General features: G+C 37.0%; 2 protein-coding genes across 2 annotated transcripts; both read right to left on the bottom strand.

Moving 5' to 3' along the window:
- LOC114723565 (two-component response regulator 24-like) lies at positions 1-499 on the bottom strand. Its single transcript, XM_028909764.1, has 2 exons — positions 281-499; positions 1-174 (listed from the first exon to the last, which is right to left on the bottom strand). The coding sequence occupies exons 1-2, from the start codon at positions 497-499 to the stop codon at positions 1-3; spliced, it is 393 nt and encodes a 130-aa protein (XP_028765597.1).
- A 2,741-nt stretch (positions 500-3,240) lies between these two features.
- Positions 3,241-16,082, bottom strand: LOC114723552 (CLIP-associated protein). The gene is made up of 21 exons (XM_028909746.1): positions 15,455-16,082; positions 13,397-13,552; positions 13,235-13,297; positions 12,533-12,601; positions 12,215-12,380; positions 11,075-11,236; positions 10,401-10,498; positions 10,185-10,259; positions 10,028-10,096; positions 9,861-9,946; positions 9,671-9,788; positions 8,585-8,683; positions 8,151-8,505; positions 6,243-8,023; positions 5,585-5,686; positions 5,210-5,314; positions 4,802-4,876; positions 4,664-4,732; positions 4,490-4,558; positions 4,249-4,350; positions 3,241-3,699 (listed from the first exon to the last, which is right to left on the bottom strand). The coding sequence occupies exons 1-21, from the start codon at positions 15,785-15,787 to the stop codon at positions 3,541-3,543; spliced, it is 4,311 nt and encodes a 1,436-aa protein (XP_028765579.1). The 5' UTR covers positions 15,788-16,082; the 3' UTR covers positions 3,241-3,540.
- Between the last annotated feature and the right edge of the window lie 592 nt (positions 16,083-16,674).

The following is a 16,674-nucleotide window of genomic DNA, read 5'->3' as shown; positions in this document are numbered from 1 at the left end:
TCAAAGAGGGTTGATACTGCGAACAAGTGAAGAGAGGTCAGGAGAAGTTAAGGGTTTGTGAAGGAAGAGATCGATGCCAGCTTTCATGAATTCTTCAAGTCTTGCTTCTTCGCTTCTTGCTGATACGCCTGCGATCTTGCTTCTGATCCCCATTGCTCGAAGACCCCTCGTCGCCTTCATTTTCCCCAACATGCAATAACAGATTCAAGAACCTACCCACACTTTAATTAATGATCCAAATCCAAAGATATAAGGGTTAGTCTGTTGCACACGTAATTACCTCGATGCCGTTCATGATGGGCATGTCCAAGTCCATGAGAATTAGATCAAAACTTCGGCCTGCTCTGTGAATGTTGATGGCTTCCTGGCCATTTTCGACAGTCTCGACGTTTGTCACTCCAACGCTGTTCAGCATTCTCTCATGGATCCTCCTCAGCATTTCTTGATCGTCAACAACCAGTGCCCTCAACTCTCTTCTTGGCGAAGAATTACCTTCCATTCTCTCTCTCTATCTCTCTCTCTCTACACACACACAATCATTATATATATGTTATATATATACGTACATACGTCGTACGGTGGTGTGTGAGTTAGTGTCTTGATGTACGTACGTGGGTGGCACTTGAAGAGGATAAAGGAATAAGGCTGTGGCTTGCACTGACCTGAACAGACAAGAACGAACTTGTTTCTTTAGAATCTCTTTGGACAGAGCAAAACCAGTGGAAGAGGATGAGGATGATGTGTGTATGATGAGAGGAGCTGGAAACACAAGGGATATATAGACACATAATAATGGGGCTCAAGAAAGGCGAAGGAAATTAAAGAAGAGCAAGAAATTAAAGAAGTGAGAGTACGATATATCAATATTGGATTTTGTGGGAAGGATCTTTGGATTTGGTTGAAAATCTGAATAAATCTGAGGGAGAGCGATGTTTTCCAGAAATGGGCTTATTCCTATCGTGAGTAAACTTAGAGGGCATCTTTCCCGTTTCGTATGAGGCAGCTAGACACGATATTTCAAGAATATATTTTTTGGGGTCCTTTTGATCCTTTTGCACGCAAATTAAACCACTAAATCAAAAATCTTTTTTTTTTTTTTACCTTCTTTTAAGCTTACCCTCATCTTCCCCTGGCCATCCATAGCTTCACACTCAAAACAGGCACACTTTTACCCTATTGCTTCACCTGCTTGTTTCGGTACTTTCATAACCTACGTGCTTGGTGCGTGCAAGCTATTTCACTTCCCATGCCTTTAATTTCAGTTTCCTTCTACTCTCATCTTTTCCAATTTAACTAAATTATACTTAATAATGTTCTTATTCCTTCAATAATGTCCTCGGGATCCGTCAGTGTTTGATTTTACACATTTTTTCCCTTAAAATAGTGTAATAAATGCAGTTAAATAAATTTTCTCTTAAAAATAACAACACACACACACATGCAACAAGTTAATTAATTCCCTTATATAGCACTAGAAAACAGGTTTTTACATTGAATAGTTGAAACCTAATAACTTACAGTCAATAATCTATCATTTCTGCAGTAATATAATATCTCCCTTAACATTTGAGACTAATTTCATTTAAGTATATAATGACATACATTGTGCAAAAAATTGATTTCATTGATAATATACTCTTCTTTATTTATTTTCACACACACACACACAAATGGACTCAAGTAGTTCCCTTCCTCTTTAATTTAATTCTAACATGGAAAATTTCTCTCTTCTGTGGAAAAACAATAGTTATTGTTACTTTACTTTTGTTAAAAAGTTATTCTTACTATATGCATTGAACCCATATAGCATCTTTTAATTATGAAAAATTTTCAGCCAGTGAGCTGTTCTTAATTTGTCAATATTGTTAAAAAGAAAATAATAAAGCTTAAGAGGCAACCAAAAAAAGGACATTCACTGTAATTACGCGATGTACAAGTCCTTATCCTTTCTTTATCAACAAATTAAAGCATGGTATGTTAATCGTCTAATATGCACCTCTCACCGCCTTCTCTTGTGTTCACACATGCACATGTACACAAAATTCTCTATCAAATGAAGTAATATCTGAACTATTAATTAAGATAATGTTAATCATCTAGAAGATTAACAAATTATAATTATATTAAATTTAAATGTAAGCTTTTAGTTTGGATTTAGGGTTAACTCATTGGAATGATAATCCAACGCTTCTTGTCAAACAATAATGCCCTCCACACCTGGTCGCCATAAATGACCTCAAAACACTTTTTCATTTTTGGATCACAACAAAAATGTACTAATCACCATCACAGGTCGGGAAAAAGTTCCAAATTCGAGTTCTTCCCAAGAACAGACTCTACATTTAGGTTTGAATATGGTATGGTTTAACCAAAAAAATAAAAAGAATTTGTACGTATTTTAATTGGTTCGTTGGAAAATTTACTGTTTTAAGTAGGAAAAAAGAAGGGTGAAATTTTCATAATTATGAAATGATTTAATCCATTACATCTTAAGAAATTCTAAAAAATATTTTTCTGCTGATATTCTTTTTGTATGACTAGTACATTGAGTACAGCCTATATGCATTCCAAATTGAGTCGAAATTCGATAAAATTAAATATGTCGCAGTTCAAATAAAGGGAAATTAATTAAAAAAATAGTTTATTTCTTTCTTCTGGATTCTCCTGAGCTTTTACATTGGCATCTTGCAAAATGCAAGCAGGAGCATTAAATTTTGCAGTGTGCTTTTGTGACCCGTGAACACATTGATCACTGATCAAATATAGGTGACTGTGTAATAGGTGACTATGTTTATCAATGTTGACAAATAATCTACGTTCTTACCAATTCCCATATTTTTGTTAAAAAGGATAAGGATTTTGGCAGACACATGACAGTATGATGTTTTTCTTTTAGAAACACAACTATTCCGCCATTAACCTTAGCATGACTGGCTAGAGCTGATTTTCGTATCATGATATCATCTTTTTGCTGCTCAGTGACTATATCTTGCTCCATATTCAACGTTCGTCAAAGTTTCACTTTGACGTGGTTGGTTAATTTTATCTTGATTCTCACAAAACCTAATATCTTTACAAGTTTAGACTTGCAGAATTTCAATTCCTTACCTAAAAAGTATAAAAGAGATCTTCATTTGACCCTGACGAGGGACACACTACTATCAATCTGGGGCACCCTGACCGAAGTTGATGAGAAGAACAATAACAAGGTAAAACTTTCAGAACTTGCAATGATGAGTCTTGATCATCTCTCGCGTACTCAAATGAATTCAATTTTACGAACTTTCACTCCAAAGTCCAAAGCCATTTCATACAAGGGAATATTTTTTCTCCATGTAAATTACAATTACTGGGCAGGACGTCCCCACCACCCAGCACTCTACAAATCCAACATTGGCAGGGAAAAAGGGAGTAAAAATATATGGAATGAAGAAAAACAAAACCAACCTGTAAAACTCATGCACACGATATACAGGAATACACAATAACCAAACAAGACAATATCTGAAACTGAAAATTTTTTTCCCTTGATGCTGCGAATCATTCGGTGGCGTCAATTGGCGTGCCTGTCCTGGCCTGTGAGATTCGATTTGCATAAATGGTGACCAACTTCAACTGCGTGCTATTAAGACCTTCGAGGTATGGCAAGAATGCTTTCCCGAGCATGATGTAAATATCCACTAGGCAGAACACAACTGTCTGTACCATCCAACGCGTAGCATATGCAGTGAGAATAATGTTAAAGACAATATATACACAGAGGGGAGAAGCGCACCAGAAAAATGCCGAAACTTACATGCAACATGAGTAAAACCAATCCCTCAATGCTCCCAGACAATAATATTTTTAGATAGAGACAACTTTATTTAATATCGACCTTGTGTATATTATTAGCAAGTCACCTTGAAGGGCCGCAAAAATTAAGAAGCTCAGTTTATGAACTTAAAAGGATCATAGAGACTCATAAAGCAGATGACTAGTCATATTTTTTCAACATCAAGGAAGATGCAAAGCACGTTTATGTGGCTCAAGTATACAGAACCACAATACGAAATAAACTTACTAGCACAAGTATAATCCTTGCATCCATCCCAATGAGGTTTCATAGTACACTTAAAACTAATTGAATTCCAATTCGCCATAACAACAAAACATTTAATGGTACTCCTTGATGACAGAGCTTTTTTTATCGCCTAATAGGATGTATAGAGGACCAAAAAAGACTGATTGCATACAGAGACCTAATACCTTACGAACATCTGCACTCTGATTTCCAAAAGCATCAAAAAGAGGAGGCAGAAAGGAGGGTAACTGAGCCATCAATTCCTCCCGAGAAAGCCGGCCAACAAGCTGAACACAGGAATAGCACGTGTCAAACAAAATAATTATCAATATGAAATGATGGAATTAGATTCAGATGGAATTTTTCATATGAAACTGTCACTTGGTGCAACTGCAATGCTGATAAAAGGTTGCCAGAAACAATTACCTTCGTCAAGCAATTTATGCAAGTAACAAGATTTTTCTCATCTTCAGTAACCAGTAAAGGGACGATTACCTGAATCGTTCCAAACTCAGCCATCAGCATGCACTTAACTAAGCAAGTCTTTCTTTCTCTCAAACACAAGGAATCCCATGAAAAGAAAAATTAAGGAATACATACACTTAAACATCTGAATGGATCACACTGAGACAAAACAGTAGTCAGGCAGTGATCAGCTTCATTTGAGACCTAAACAAAGAATTAAAGAGGCTGAGAATAAGAAAATTTTCAAGAAAGAAAATTTTAATGAAATAGCACCTTGGGAACAGTATCCTTTGTAACATGAAGCAGCTTTTCAATTACAATCTCAACGGACTCTTCCATGGCATCTTTCTGGGAGGAAAAAGAAACTTTCGTGTCAAATTGTCAGTCCCAAAAAATGCCCAAGAGCTAATGTGTACAGCTACAAGTATTGCAGGAATTTCACTTTTCACTGAGTAGCAACTACGGAAAATATCCTATCCTAATCAAAACAAAACACTCAAGCTAATCTTAATCACATAGAAATGTTATCCAAAAGATAACCAGAAGAACTATCAGGTCTTAAATTTTTTTTTTAAAAAAAAAAAATCGACAACATAATCAAAAATATATTTAGTTTCCAACCAGAATAATCAAGCAAGAGAACAGCACAGGACTAAAAAATTATATGAAAGAAATAAGAACCTGGTTTTTTAACATTTCAGCTACAACAGAGAGGGCAAGCTCTCTAACTGGGGAGTCTGAATCATCCAACACTTCAAGCACAACTGTCAGAATCTGATTGAAGAACTGCAAGATCACCAGGAAACTATCATTTCATCAAGTGAACAAATCCAAAATTATCGTTTGATGTGGTCAAACATAAGAAAACAGATTTTTTTTTTAACTGATTAAACATAAATATCTGTCAATCTACGTTCATGGCATCAAAAAGTTAGTAAAAAAATCACAAAATAGACAGACTAGCTCTTTCCTTCCAAAATAGTTACCGGAGATTTACATGAAACTTGGAGACAGGGAGGAGATCAGGTAATCAAATATCCAATCAATCAAGCGTACCTTTGTCCAAATAGAACGATCATTTTCTGTAGAGACTTCAATTAACTGTTGAAGTGCAGTCCGCTTGCTTGAAATGAGACTTCCATCACCCCCACAGCATATCTACCACAAAGCAACAGTTGCATATTATCAATAGACAAAAGCTAAAGCATATACGATCTATTACGTGCCTGTAGGCAATAATTAGCTTTTGTCCTCTGATATCTGCATTTTTTTCAGTGACGTTAGAATCTGGCTTGGCAGAGCCATAGCACACTAATTCAATGCTTTTGGTGAGTTTTGGATTAGACCCACCTGGTTAGATCACTTTCTTACCATTCTTTCCGGATTTTTAGAAAGGCAACCATACATAAGTTTTATGGAACTGCACTTTTTTCTGGTGTTTGGCATCTTTAGAAGAAGTTTAGTCCTGTTTCAGCCATTACATCTTTCATGGAAATTATTTTTTGGTATTTTCAGGAGGTTCCTTTATCTTTCTGCAAAGGCATACAGCCATTATTTAGTACTCATTAATTCTTTTCCCTGCTTTATTTTCCTACTCAACAATGTCCGCAGATTGGTAAATATTTATCTTCCCTCCTTGCACAGACTCTTAATAGATTCTAATTTCTAATCTAAAAATTTTACAACGTCAACTCATATTAATAGCATAACTAACCAGATGAAGAATTTGAGGAATGCCCGGCTCTGAATCATTCGAGTTATTCTTCACAGCTTCAGTTGAGTGATGATCAAGGTTCAACTCAGAAGGATCTTTTTCATGTCCAAAGCCTACATTTAAATTCAACTGTTCTAAGGACGTCCGACCAATAACATCCAGATGAGGAGTTGATAGACCCTCAAAGTCCATGCTACTATCTGAATGTCTGAGTTGACCATTATGAGAGCCAAAGTTTTGGTCCATTGAATTGACTGCATATTTTGAACCACGAATACCATTAGTAGAATCAGTTTCCTGATTCTGATAAGAATGTTCCTGATTTTCACCAGAGGCTGCTTGGTAAAAACTGGCTTTAACCAGAGTTGAATCATGGGAACTCCATTTCCTACCACCATCACCATCAAGCGAACCAGCAGAATACCTTCCAAGGTAGTTAGCTTTCCTAGAGAAACTAACATATCCATCTTCAGAGGATGTTCCAACCTCAGATGGATCATATGAAGACTTAGGGCGTTGTCGCTCCTTCTTGCTCTGCAAATAGCTCATTAGGTCCACTTCTATGCGAGGAGTATATTGTTTAAGGGCTCGTCTCAATGAATTTTGCTCTTCAACTGACAAACTAAGGATAAAATTCAGAAGTGCAGCTGAATCAAAGTGAGAGTACACTGATATAATGCACGTAATGGCTGCTTCTCTAAGTTTTGTATTTTTGTCATGAACCAAAGGTGTTAACTTGGCAAGCCATGATTTCAGAATGCCAGTATTGGCAGCACCCTCTGGATTCAGTGAATGCTTGCTGAAGGAACTGATTGCAAACTCAATAACAGCCAATTTTGCCTTAGGAGACCTTTGCTCATCAAGTGAACGTAGTAATGCGGGTAAAAGAGAATCTATACTGTAAGTTTTGCTAACGACTTCCAATGTCATTGAGCATGTTTGCCTGACAAGTTCTTTTGGGTCGATTAACCGAGAAAACACATGGGGTAATATTCTTTCCATGTAACTCTCAAAGGGCTTTCGGCATGCTGGAATAATATCTGCAAGTGTTGAAAGAGCAGCTTGAGCAACTTTATGGTGAGGATCGTCCAAGTGCTGAAAAAACAACTTCATCACCTTTTCAAAATTCTGGACCACTTCCTGAATACCCTTTGGACCTTGCTGTAACAGGGTGTGAAGATAATTAAAAGCAGCCACCCTAGCAGACCAGTTAGAACCTGAACTAAGCCCTTCACTCAGAGCTTCAGGGAGAGATACTGGTCCATCTGCATGATTTGACACCACTCCAAGAGAAAGTTGGCTATCATCAGAACTTCTCCTCCGGCCAGCAGAGATACGCCCTGCTACATTCTTTCTCACCAGTGGCCTCTGGAAACTAGGCACATAACTATTCTGTGAAACCCTAAAGCTTTCTTCTCTAAAAGGAGCATCCAAATACTGCCTATCAATCCGGTGGTTCATAGCCCACCTTGCCTCCCTATTGTCGCCATTGTCATCAATGGAATTTCTTTCTTGTGATCTTTCAAAAGCCCTTTTACTAGAGTATGATGGAATTGTTGATGAAGGCTCAATGCTAGCATTACCATTATATGATACCTTACTGGAGTTTTTGGAAGCTTGAATTTGTGAAATTATGTCAGACAGACCCAAGCCACCATTTCGGTTACTACCTTTATTGACACCAGATACAATTGATTCTGTTGTATAAGAGTTGGTCAGATTATTAGATGCTGGGACAGCAGCAGGGAATGGAGGATCACGAGATGATGGAGGGTCAACTCCTGCACTAGGGGCAATAAGATAAAAATTTAGCCATTCACAAATAGCTTCAAATTACACCAACAGCAAGATCAACCATATAATATAATCAAGGGAAAAAGATTGTTGACAGACAAAATTATTTGGTACCTAGATCCAAACTGGATGACCGGAGAGCAGAATTATGCTTATTAGACAAATCCAAGCCTCTGAGCATGCTTTCAATTGCAGTGACCTTCTGTTTGCTAGAATGTAACACACTTTCCAAACTACGTTCTGCTCCTTTACCAAGTGATTTTGCCTGGGAAAGAAGTAAACCAGACGAGACAGATATCCCTGAGGATAAACTTGAACTCCTGTCCATGGCGACAATAGCAGAAGTTCCATATCCAGGTAGCTTAGAAGAAGCAGATGTCTGGGTAGTTAATGACGCCAGTGCACCTCTGTCACGAATGGAAGGTGAAGCATGGCGCCTATGAACTCCTCCATCCTCTTCATTTATTAACTGCAAGTTACAATCGCTTTTAAAAAAATGGCTAAGCAACAAAATAAAGAACAAATAACACCTGATTTAACGGATATACCCTCTGAATAACTGGATCAAAGGATGAAAATAGGCGACGGGAACGTTCAGGCCATGTTTTTGCAAATAGTCTATAACACATCCGTGCAGTAGACCGTACCTATCAAGTACAAAATTGTAATTATTTTCACAGGATAAATGAACATGGTATCAATAAATACGAATGGCTGAAAACTCTCTGTCTAAATGACTAAATTTAGGTAAACAAAAAGGACAAGCTTTTAAAAAATAAGAATGATTACATTCTATATATTAACCTAACAGCAAATTATAAGAGAACCTCTCAGATATATTAGCAACCAAAATTGTACAATGAAAAATAAGGATCAAATAATTATGTCAATCTTTGGCCCAAAAAAAAAAAAAAGTATGTCAATCTATTCAACCAAAAGGAAAAAAAAGGATGATGATGATAAGCCCTCGTCCCTAAATTTAATATCAACTCGTAGACTAACAGATGCATGCATGTAAGACTAGTAACATGTAACAAATTGGGTTGATACTCACCCTAATGACCATGGTCACAAGAAAGCGTTGGGTTTCTACAAAACTAATTATAGCATTATTCATTGTTTCGTTGTTGAGTGATTCAAGTTAACAAATGTCTTTTGAAACCATCTGAAAGATCCAATTTCTTGTCTGATTATAAACCATAAAAGCAGCTTTGCCTATGCATTCAAAGATTTATTAGTAAATGCACTCAAATGTTTATACATAAAACTAACCCATTATTAGAACTTAGAAGGACTTCTAAATTTCCGCATCATTTCCACCATCCACCAACTTACATATTTTCCAAGAATTAAAAATTCTAACCAAAACCCTTGCTTTCACTATCCGCAACTTCAACTGCCAGACACCTACTAGGTTACAAGCTTATGCATAACAGCTACTTCATTATTGGTCCAGTTAGGAGAAAACGGAAGACTACAAGATTATTCAGGAAATTACCAATTACTGGCGTAAGTCATAAATTCTTAATGGCTCAGAAAGAAGAGCACGATAGAAAAGCATGTCAAAGCTAACATATATGATGAACCATTCATATCTAGCCAAACTTTAAATGACTTTAAACTATGAAAGCTACCTCACTCATTGCGTCTGAAACACAACACCTTATCAGATCCTCATATAAATCAGCTGATCGCTGTATTTCTGGTTCATCAGGCCATTGCTCCAATATCAAAAGAGCATACTCACAACACCTGCAACATGAAAGGCATAAATCAAAGACCAAAGGTCCCACATTTTTATCCCAGAGAGCAGGCAAGTCATACCTTGCACGAAGTACTGCACTGCGATCCTTTTTTGCACTATCAGCTATACAAGGAAGCACCCGGGCAACTTTGCAGTTACGCAACATCTGGAAAGTAGAGGACCAAGGTTAAAAACAGCATAACGCAGAGGGAGAAAGGCTGCAGAAAATTAAATAAGATTGCAATACCGTCTTTATGCAGTTATCTGCAGACTCAGCAATTACCAGTACAGTGATCACAACAAGCTTAAAAAGGATCTGATGCACAGATAAAAAGTGATTAATGATAAACACTGTTTGTTAGAGCACCATAATCACGCTAATCAAAGGAGAAAGTTAAACTTACAGGTATGAACATTTCAGCACAAACTTCAAAATCACCTAGGAGTTCTTTTGACAAAAAGCATAATAAATGGCAAGCCTAGAGCAAAAAAAAAATCAAATCAAAAAGAAAAAAAATATGTATCATAATAAGATTTTGACACACACACACACACACTTCCTTAAAAGGGAAAAAATCAATATGCAAAAAATATTATCAGAAAAGGAGATGTTAAGACACCTGCTTCACAATGCTAGACCTTCGATCTGATAATTGAGTGCTTAAAGGCCCCATAAGTTGCTTCAGGAGTCCTCGAAAACATGGATAGTTAGAAGCACCTAATAAGGAAAGTACTCAAAAGATGTCCAATATTTGTGACAATCACAAAAATAAATATATCTAATGAAGCACACAGATGAACAAAAGAAGTGCAATTATCGTTTGGAACTGCCACATAAACTCTGGTCCTTTTTGGAACTTGGACCATATAAAAAGTACCTCAATATACACTCCAAATTGATAGACAGGTGGCACTCGGTAAATTAGAAATTCTTGTACCCTATAAACACTTCTCTTTTACTTCTTATTGTTTGCCAAAGATCTTTCCTTTGATCATTTCCACAATTATTTCATTCCATAGTCAAGTTGACAAAAACTACTGCACTTCACTAGTTGAAGATAAAGATCACCATATGAGTTTTCTTCACACTGATCTCATCGCATCAGATATATTCTACAGTTGCAAGTTTCATCGCCCATCTAGACTTGGAATGCCCATTAGAAATCCCAATAAAGTAACTCTTATGATACCCAAGTGCAAGAACAGATACTATACATATGCTCATTGAACTGCATCATAAGCGTATGATACCACTCCTGAACATACTACTGTAAAGGAGATTTGGAATACCAACCTCCCAAAATAAGACCTTCAACTCTCTGCATAGCAGCAATACGAATTGACCAGTCCTTTTCTGGTACAAGGGTAGATGCAATCTTATCAATTTCCCTGATTAGCTCCTTCTCTGAGTACACCTTGATAGAATCTATGGGTTTCTCTGTGACATCGACGTTTCCTGCTCATAAATCATAATTGAATATAACGTAAGAGCAGTTTTTAGTAATGAAAGTATCCAAGCATAATAAATTTACCAAAGAACAGAAGCATGGGGTAGCAAGATGATCAGATTACACCTAATATATTAACAGGATAAAACTAGGAAATATCTTTGATGAAGGACTTCCCAGGCGATTCTCTCTTTCAATCATGTGATTTTTCTCCCTAATTTCATTATACTCCTATCACCATAACCATCTCATATTTTTACACATTTAGCAGCATCTCATGCCCCATTTTAATATTCCTCACTCAAGATGTGGAGAAGAAATTCTCTTTCATTTACCAACTAAAATTGGTCAGAACCCACGACCAAATGGATTCAAAGTAGGGATCCCAATGATTATCGAAGAAAAACATGCAGGATTATCCCAAGATAACATGAAAGCTCCACAGAAATTGGAGAAAAAAGTATAATTGTTGCACTCAGTGCTAGGTTAATGATATGAAACGAGGAAACTCAAACTTTGTAATGCCCCCCCCCCCCAAAAAAAAAAAAAGACCATCGCAACTGCCAAATAATAACAATAAGAATATAATGCAATTACAGAGTAAGTGTGACTGTGAGAGAGTTAGAATAAATAGTTTTAGTTATTCACATTTCCAGTGTTTTTATATTTATCCTATTCATCTATTCTTGCCAAGCGTTCATATATAATGTAGCATATGTTTATTTCTCTTATTTCTGATATGCTTCATGCCATAAGATCATATCACTGTGGATATCTATTCTTTAATACACACATATTCAAAGCTCCCTCGCTGTGATAGAGTTCGAGCCTTATTTGCATACATTCTCAAATCTTCCCTATTCTTCACTACTAAGAGAGATGGCAAATATATGGCTTAAGAAAGCAATACCTGAAATTTACATTATTAGTTTATTACCATACTAGAGCGGAAATACTAATGATCCAAGAATTACAGACAATCTAACCTGCAAAAATGGAGTTTTCCCTTGATGAACTCTTGGTTTTTGGGCTGCTTTTCTTGGAAGTAAGGCTTAAAGGTTTAATTTCTCCAGCAACAAAGCCACTGGGTATGCCATCAGAGGAATGTACTTTTGGTTGAATGCCCTCTAGCCTAGCATTAATATCTTTCACCTAAAACCATAGTAATTTAACCAAAAAAACAAAAATAGTGAACAGTCATACTTTTTGCAAGATAATGGAGAAGAGGATCAATAAGTCCAAATCATGTTGCGTGTGTTAAGTAACAACCATATCAGATAGTTGATTCTCTATTTAGTAATTACCAAAGAAGAAGGAAGGTTGTGGCGCTGAAGTTCATCACGAAATTGAGGACCAGCTTGTGCATACATCTCCTGGCAAGAGAAAATATTAAAAATTAAAAGCTAATCACATCAGCTTTTAATTTTATCAGTGATGGTCCATGTTTAACATAATTCAGGCATCAAATCACACCCTCTCAACTAGACCCACCACCATTATCCCACTTTTCAATCTTCAGAAGCAACGTGTTAAATGATACTATAAGGGACATAGGCATACATGGATTCATATAGAAAGAGCAACTTTCTGATATAAGCTGCAAACCGCGCACAACATTAGCACTTCTTTCTTTTTCTCCTTTTCCACACATAATCAAATCAACTATTAATATCCCCCACCCTGGCGGGTTTTTTCCCATGTTTATTCTTTTTTTTTTTTTGGTGAAAGAAAGTTTAAGTGAGTTAGGTCCTGGGAACTCACCAAAGGTAGGGCATGCCTCCAAACTTAGAAAGCATTTATAGAAGTACTTACAGATCGCCTACTAATAAGGTCCTCACATCAGCAATGAGATTCGAACTCAACCTTGTGAGTTATTAACCGACTCCCCAACTAGACCAACTCTTGTTGATTTTCCATGTTTATTCTATTTCACGCTAATTGATGTAAGCTTCATATGTATTCTACACCTTAAAACATGAAAAGACTGAAAAAGTGGGAAAGCTGACCTCAATGCACAAAATAGCTGCTTCCCTAACACCAGGATTTGGATCATTTAGCAACTGCAAAACCTGACAATTGATCAAAATGAAAAGGGTAAGTATCACATCCTAAAATAGTAAACCGTCTAATAATACTTGCTGCTCATTCCTATAAGTCAATAAACATACTGAAGGAAGAATAGCACGTTGAAGGGTAAGCTCAATTGATGCAAATAGACCAATTGCAGATGTGACCGTTCGAGCAAACTCCTCTCTAACTCTCCAGCTTCTGTGTGTCCAAGCAAAGAATCCTGCTCTTTCAACAATTATTGTAGGGGAAGAAACCTAAAGACCAAATGAAACCAATATCTCCAATTGAAAGAATATCTAAAGGTATCCAGAAAGCATCAGTTTCAAAACTGAAACGAAATAAGCCTAAAGTAGTAGTTAAAATTATTATTCATGTAACAAATTTCATGTACATTCTGATATACAAGAAAATACTACAAATCATGGATGCATTAGCCTTCAGGGTTTGCCCTAACAGAATGCTGACATTGACTCGAGAAACAACTATAGAAATAAATATATTCCAAACTTCATTTCACATAGATTTGTCAAAGTTCAACTATATCTGTTTGTTGGCAAAACACTCAGCAGTGAGCACAGAGTACCAAGTAAGAGTTTGCAACAGACCAAGCATAACCTTATTAACAATAAACTGTACTAATAGCTTCAAGCTCAAATTGTCAATCATTAGAGACCTATCTTTATCCATCAGTCATTTGAAAAAGAATGACTCACCTATTGCGATTTATATGTACAATATTGTTAACAAAACAAAGTGAATAACCACAAAATTTCATCAAATACCAGAAAAATCTCCTCCACCAAGGTAAAGATAATTTGCATGTGAGAGAGATCGAAAAGGATTAAAGCACGTAGACCAACATTAATTTATGAAATAATACGGGGACATGGACCACAAACATTCAGCTCATTGAAAATCACCAACAATGGTAATTGCCAACAAGCTTGCATGTGGCAAAGCTCACAAGCAGCACGATAAAATACTCTAAATTTTATATTTAGACGTTTTAAGACCATCAAAAGTGTACTCCCTCCGTCTTTTATTGTAAGATCTAATTTTTTGAATAAGTTTGTCCCTTTTTATAAGATTCCTTTCGAGTTTGTTTGAACATTTAATGCACTAAACCCTATTTTACCCTTAGTTTAATGCATTTACTATATTCTTTTTCTTCATTTACCTCACCATTACTCTCTCACATCTACCTATTTATATATAGGGGTATATTCGGAAAAAATCTACATTTGCTACATATTAATTGCTTTTAACTAATTTTAACTGTTTTTTTAAATCGTGTAATTTAGTTAAAAGGACCTTATAATAAGGGACAGAGTAGTAGACCACAATACTCGTTGGCTCATCATCACTTGATTAGGTTTCAGCTTCACTGGAACAAGATTAAATATAGGAGTTGGGAGAGCCACAATTTAAAATGCCACAACAGCAAATATCTAGAAAGTCATGATGAGAGAGCGGAAGATTCATTAAGAATTGCTAGGATGGCAGTATTCAGCCAAAAAGCTTCCTCTTCGTAGAATCAAAGTTTATTTCTACGCTTACCCAATTTCTTACCCTTAACTCTTGTTACTTACTCTATTGGCCATGGTCAAACTGTTGTTACTTAATATTTAAAAAGAATGCACCAATAAGAGATCCTTTTTCATTTTCTTTGCTTGGATTTTCTACTTTGCAGCAACTGACATGGCTTATGAACTTGTAAGAACTTATAAAATAGCTTGTATTTTGACACTACAAGAGGACTGGAATCATCAGGATGGGATTGAACATTGAAGTGCCCATCTTTCGGGAGATATGAGATGGGAGCTGTAGCTTGCCAGCACGTTGAATGCTGGTGTTACGGTCCTTTTACCGTTGTACCAAGCACATCTATTCGCATTAGGTACCTCAGATATAGAATAATCCATATGATTGGATAAAGACGGCAGTGTGCCCACTTGCCTCTAAATTTTCTAACTTATCCGGTAAATGCTCGGTGCATCGAATGCATGTATCACTGTAAGTCCAAAAAGATGCATAAAATTATTTCACTCTAGGAATTGCCACACTAAAACTTCGAGCTCAACTAGGATTAAAGTTCTTTAAGCATGCAGCGATAGGGAGTAAGCAGGCAGCGATGATGATAAAACAAAGATAAGTACCTCCATAAGAGTTAGCAAGAGTCTTCTAGCGGCGTCACGAACTGGCTGTTTGCCATCGCCTAGGCGGTCAACGACGGCGGGAAAAAGCGCATCGAAATGAAGTTTGAAATGATCGCCGGATAGAACGGCGGCAGAGGCCAAAGCTTGAAGAGCACCCTCAGAGACCCTGAAGTTGTTATCTTTCAAAAGATCCAAGCAACAGTCAACAAGGGAAGTAACCTCAGATAAAGTAAGGCTCTTTCTCGAAGCTTCCAATAGTTGATAAAGGCGCTCCACACCGGCCATCCTCTCCTTAGTGTCCTTGGAGCGCGCAAGCTCCAGCACTTGCTCCATTGCTGAATTCCAGAGAGAGGTTGGATCTGGCGGAGTGAGTTCAGATCTAGATGAAGGGTTAATGGATTCGATGTCGACTCAGGATGTAGGGAGTGGCATACTGAGAGAATGCAAGAGCAAAACAGAGTGAAAAAAGGGCAAACAGGAGTGAGAGAATGAGAGGACGGGGCTTGAACTTGAAGAACGAGAGTGTGTGGGTGGGTGCTATGAAAGGAAAATGTAGGAAGAGACTCAGAGAGAGAGAGGGGGGGGGGGGAGGGAGGGGGAGGTGACGAGTAGTACCGCGAAGTGCAGAGGAGCCGTCAAATTCGAAGAGGTTTTCGGGGGAGAGAGCGCGTCACAGTCGGGGGGGGGGGGTGATGGCGACTGGCGAGAGAGAGAGAGTCTCAGAGAGATGACAGGGCAAAATCGACGGGCAAGAGAAGACGATGATGGAATGAGACGTTGAAGATTTAACCATTCTTTTGCGCCAAATTTACGAGGTATACCACTGTTCGCTCCTCAACGCCCCTTGCAGTCAAAGACTCGAGAAATAAAAATGTGGAAATCTATGTTTGAAAAAAAAGTTTATAAAATAATTCTATATTTTTCAGGAAATAATTTTAATTTTTACATCACATTCAGAACATCATTTGGAAAAAAAAAAAGCTGAGATTATTTTTGGCCAACCCAACCAAAACCGTGTGTCGTATATACGGTGCCTTCACCATGTATATTGTAGCGGTGGAACAACTCGGATCACTCTTGAAAGAATAGCTTCTGAAGAATAGATTTTGTGAAAAAATTATTATAATAAAATAAGAGTGTTTGGATAGTTGTTATCAGAATCATTTTTTATATATACAAATTACTAAAAAAGAAACAAGTTAATATGATAATTATATAAA

Source organism: Neltuma alba, unplaced genomic scaffold, assembly GCF_004799145.2.
Source record: "Neltuma alba isolate B1F8T4 unplaced genomic scaffold, ASM479914v2 tig00012145_pilon, whole genome shotgun sequence".
Classification (NCBI taxonomy): Eukaryota; Viridiplantae; Streptophyta; class Magnoliopsida; order Fabales; family Fabaceae; genus Neltuma; species Neltuma alba.
Note: the sequence above shows the minus strand (reverse complement) of the source record. Positions and strands in the feature narration are given on the sequence as shown.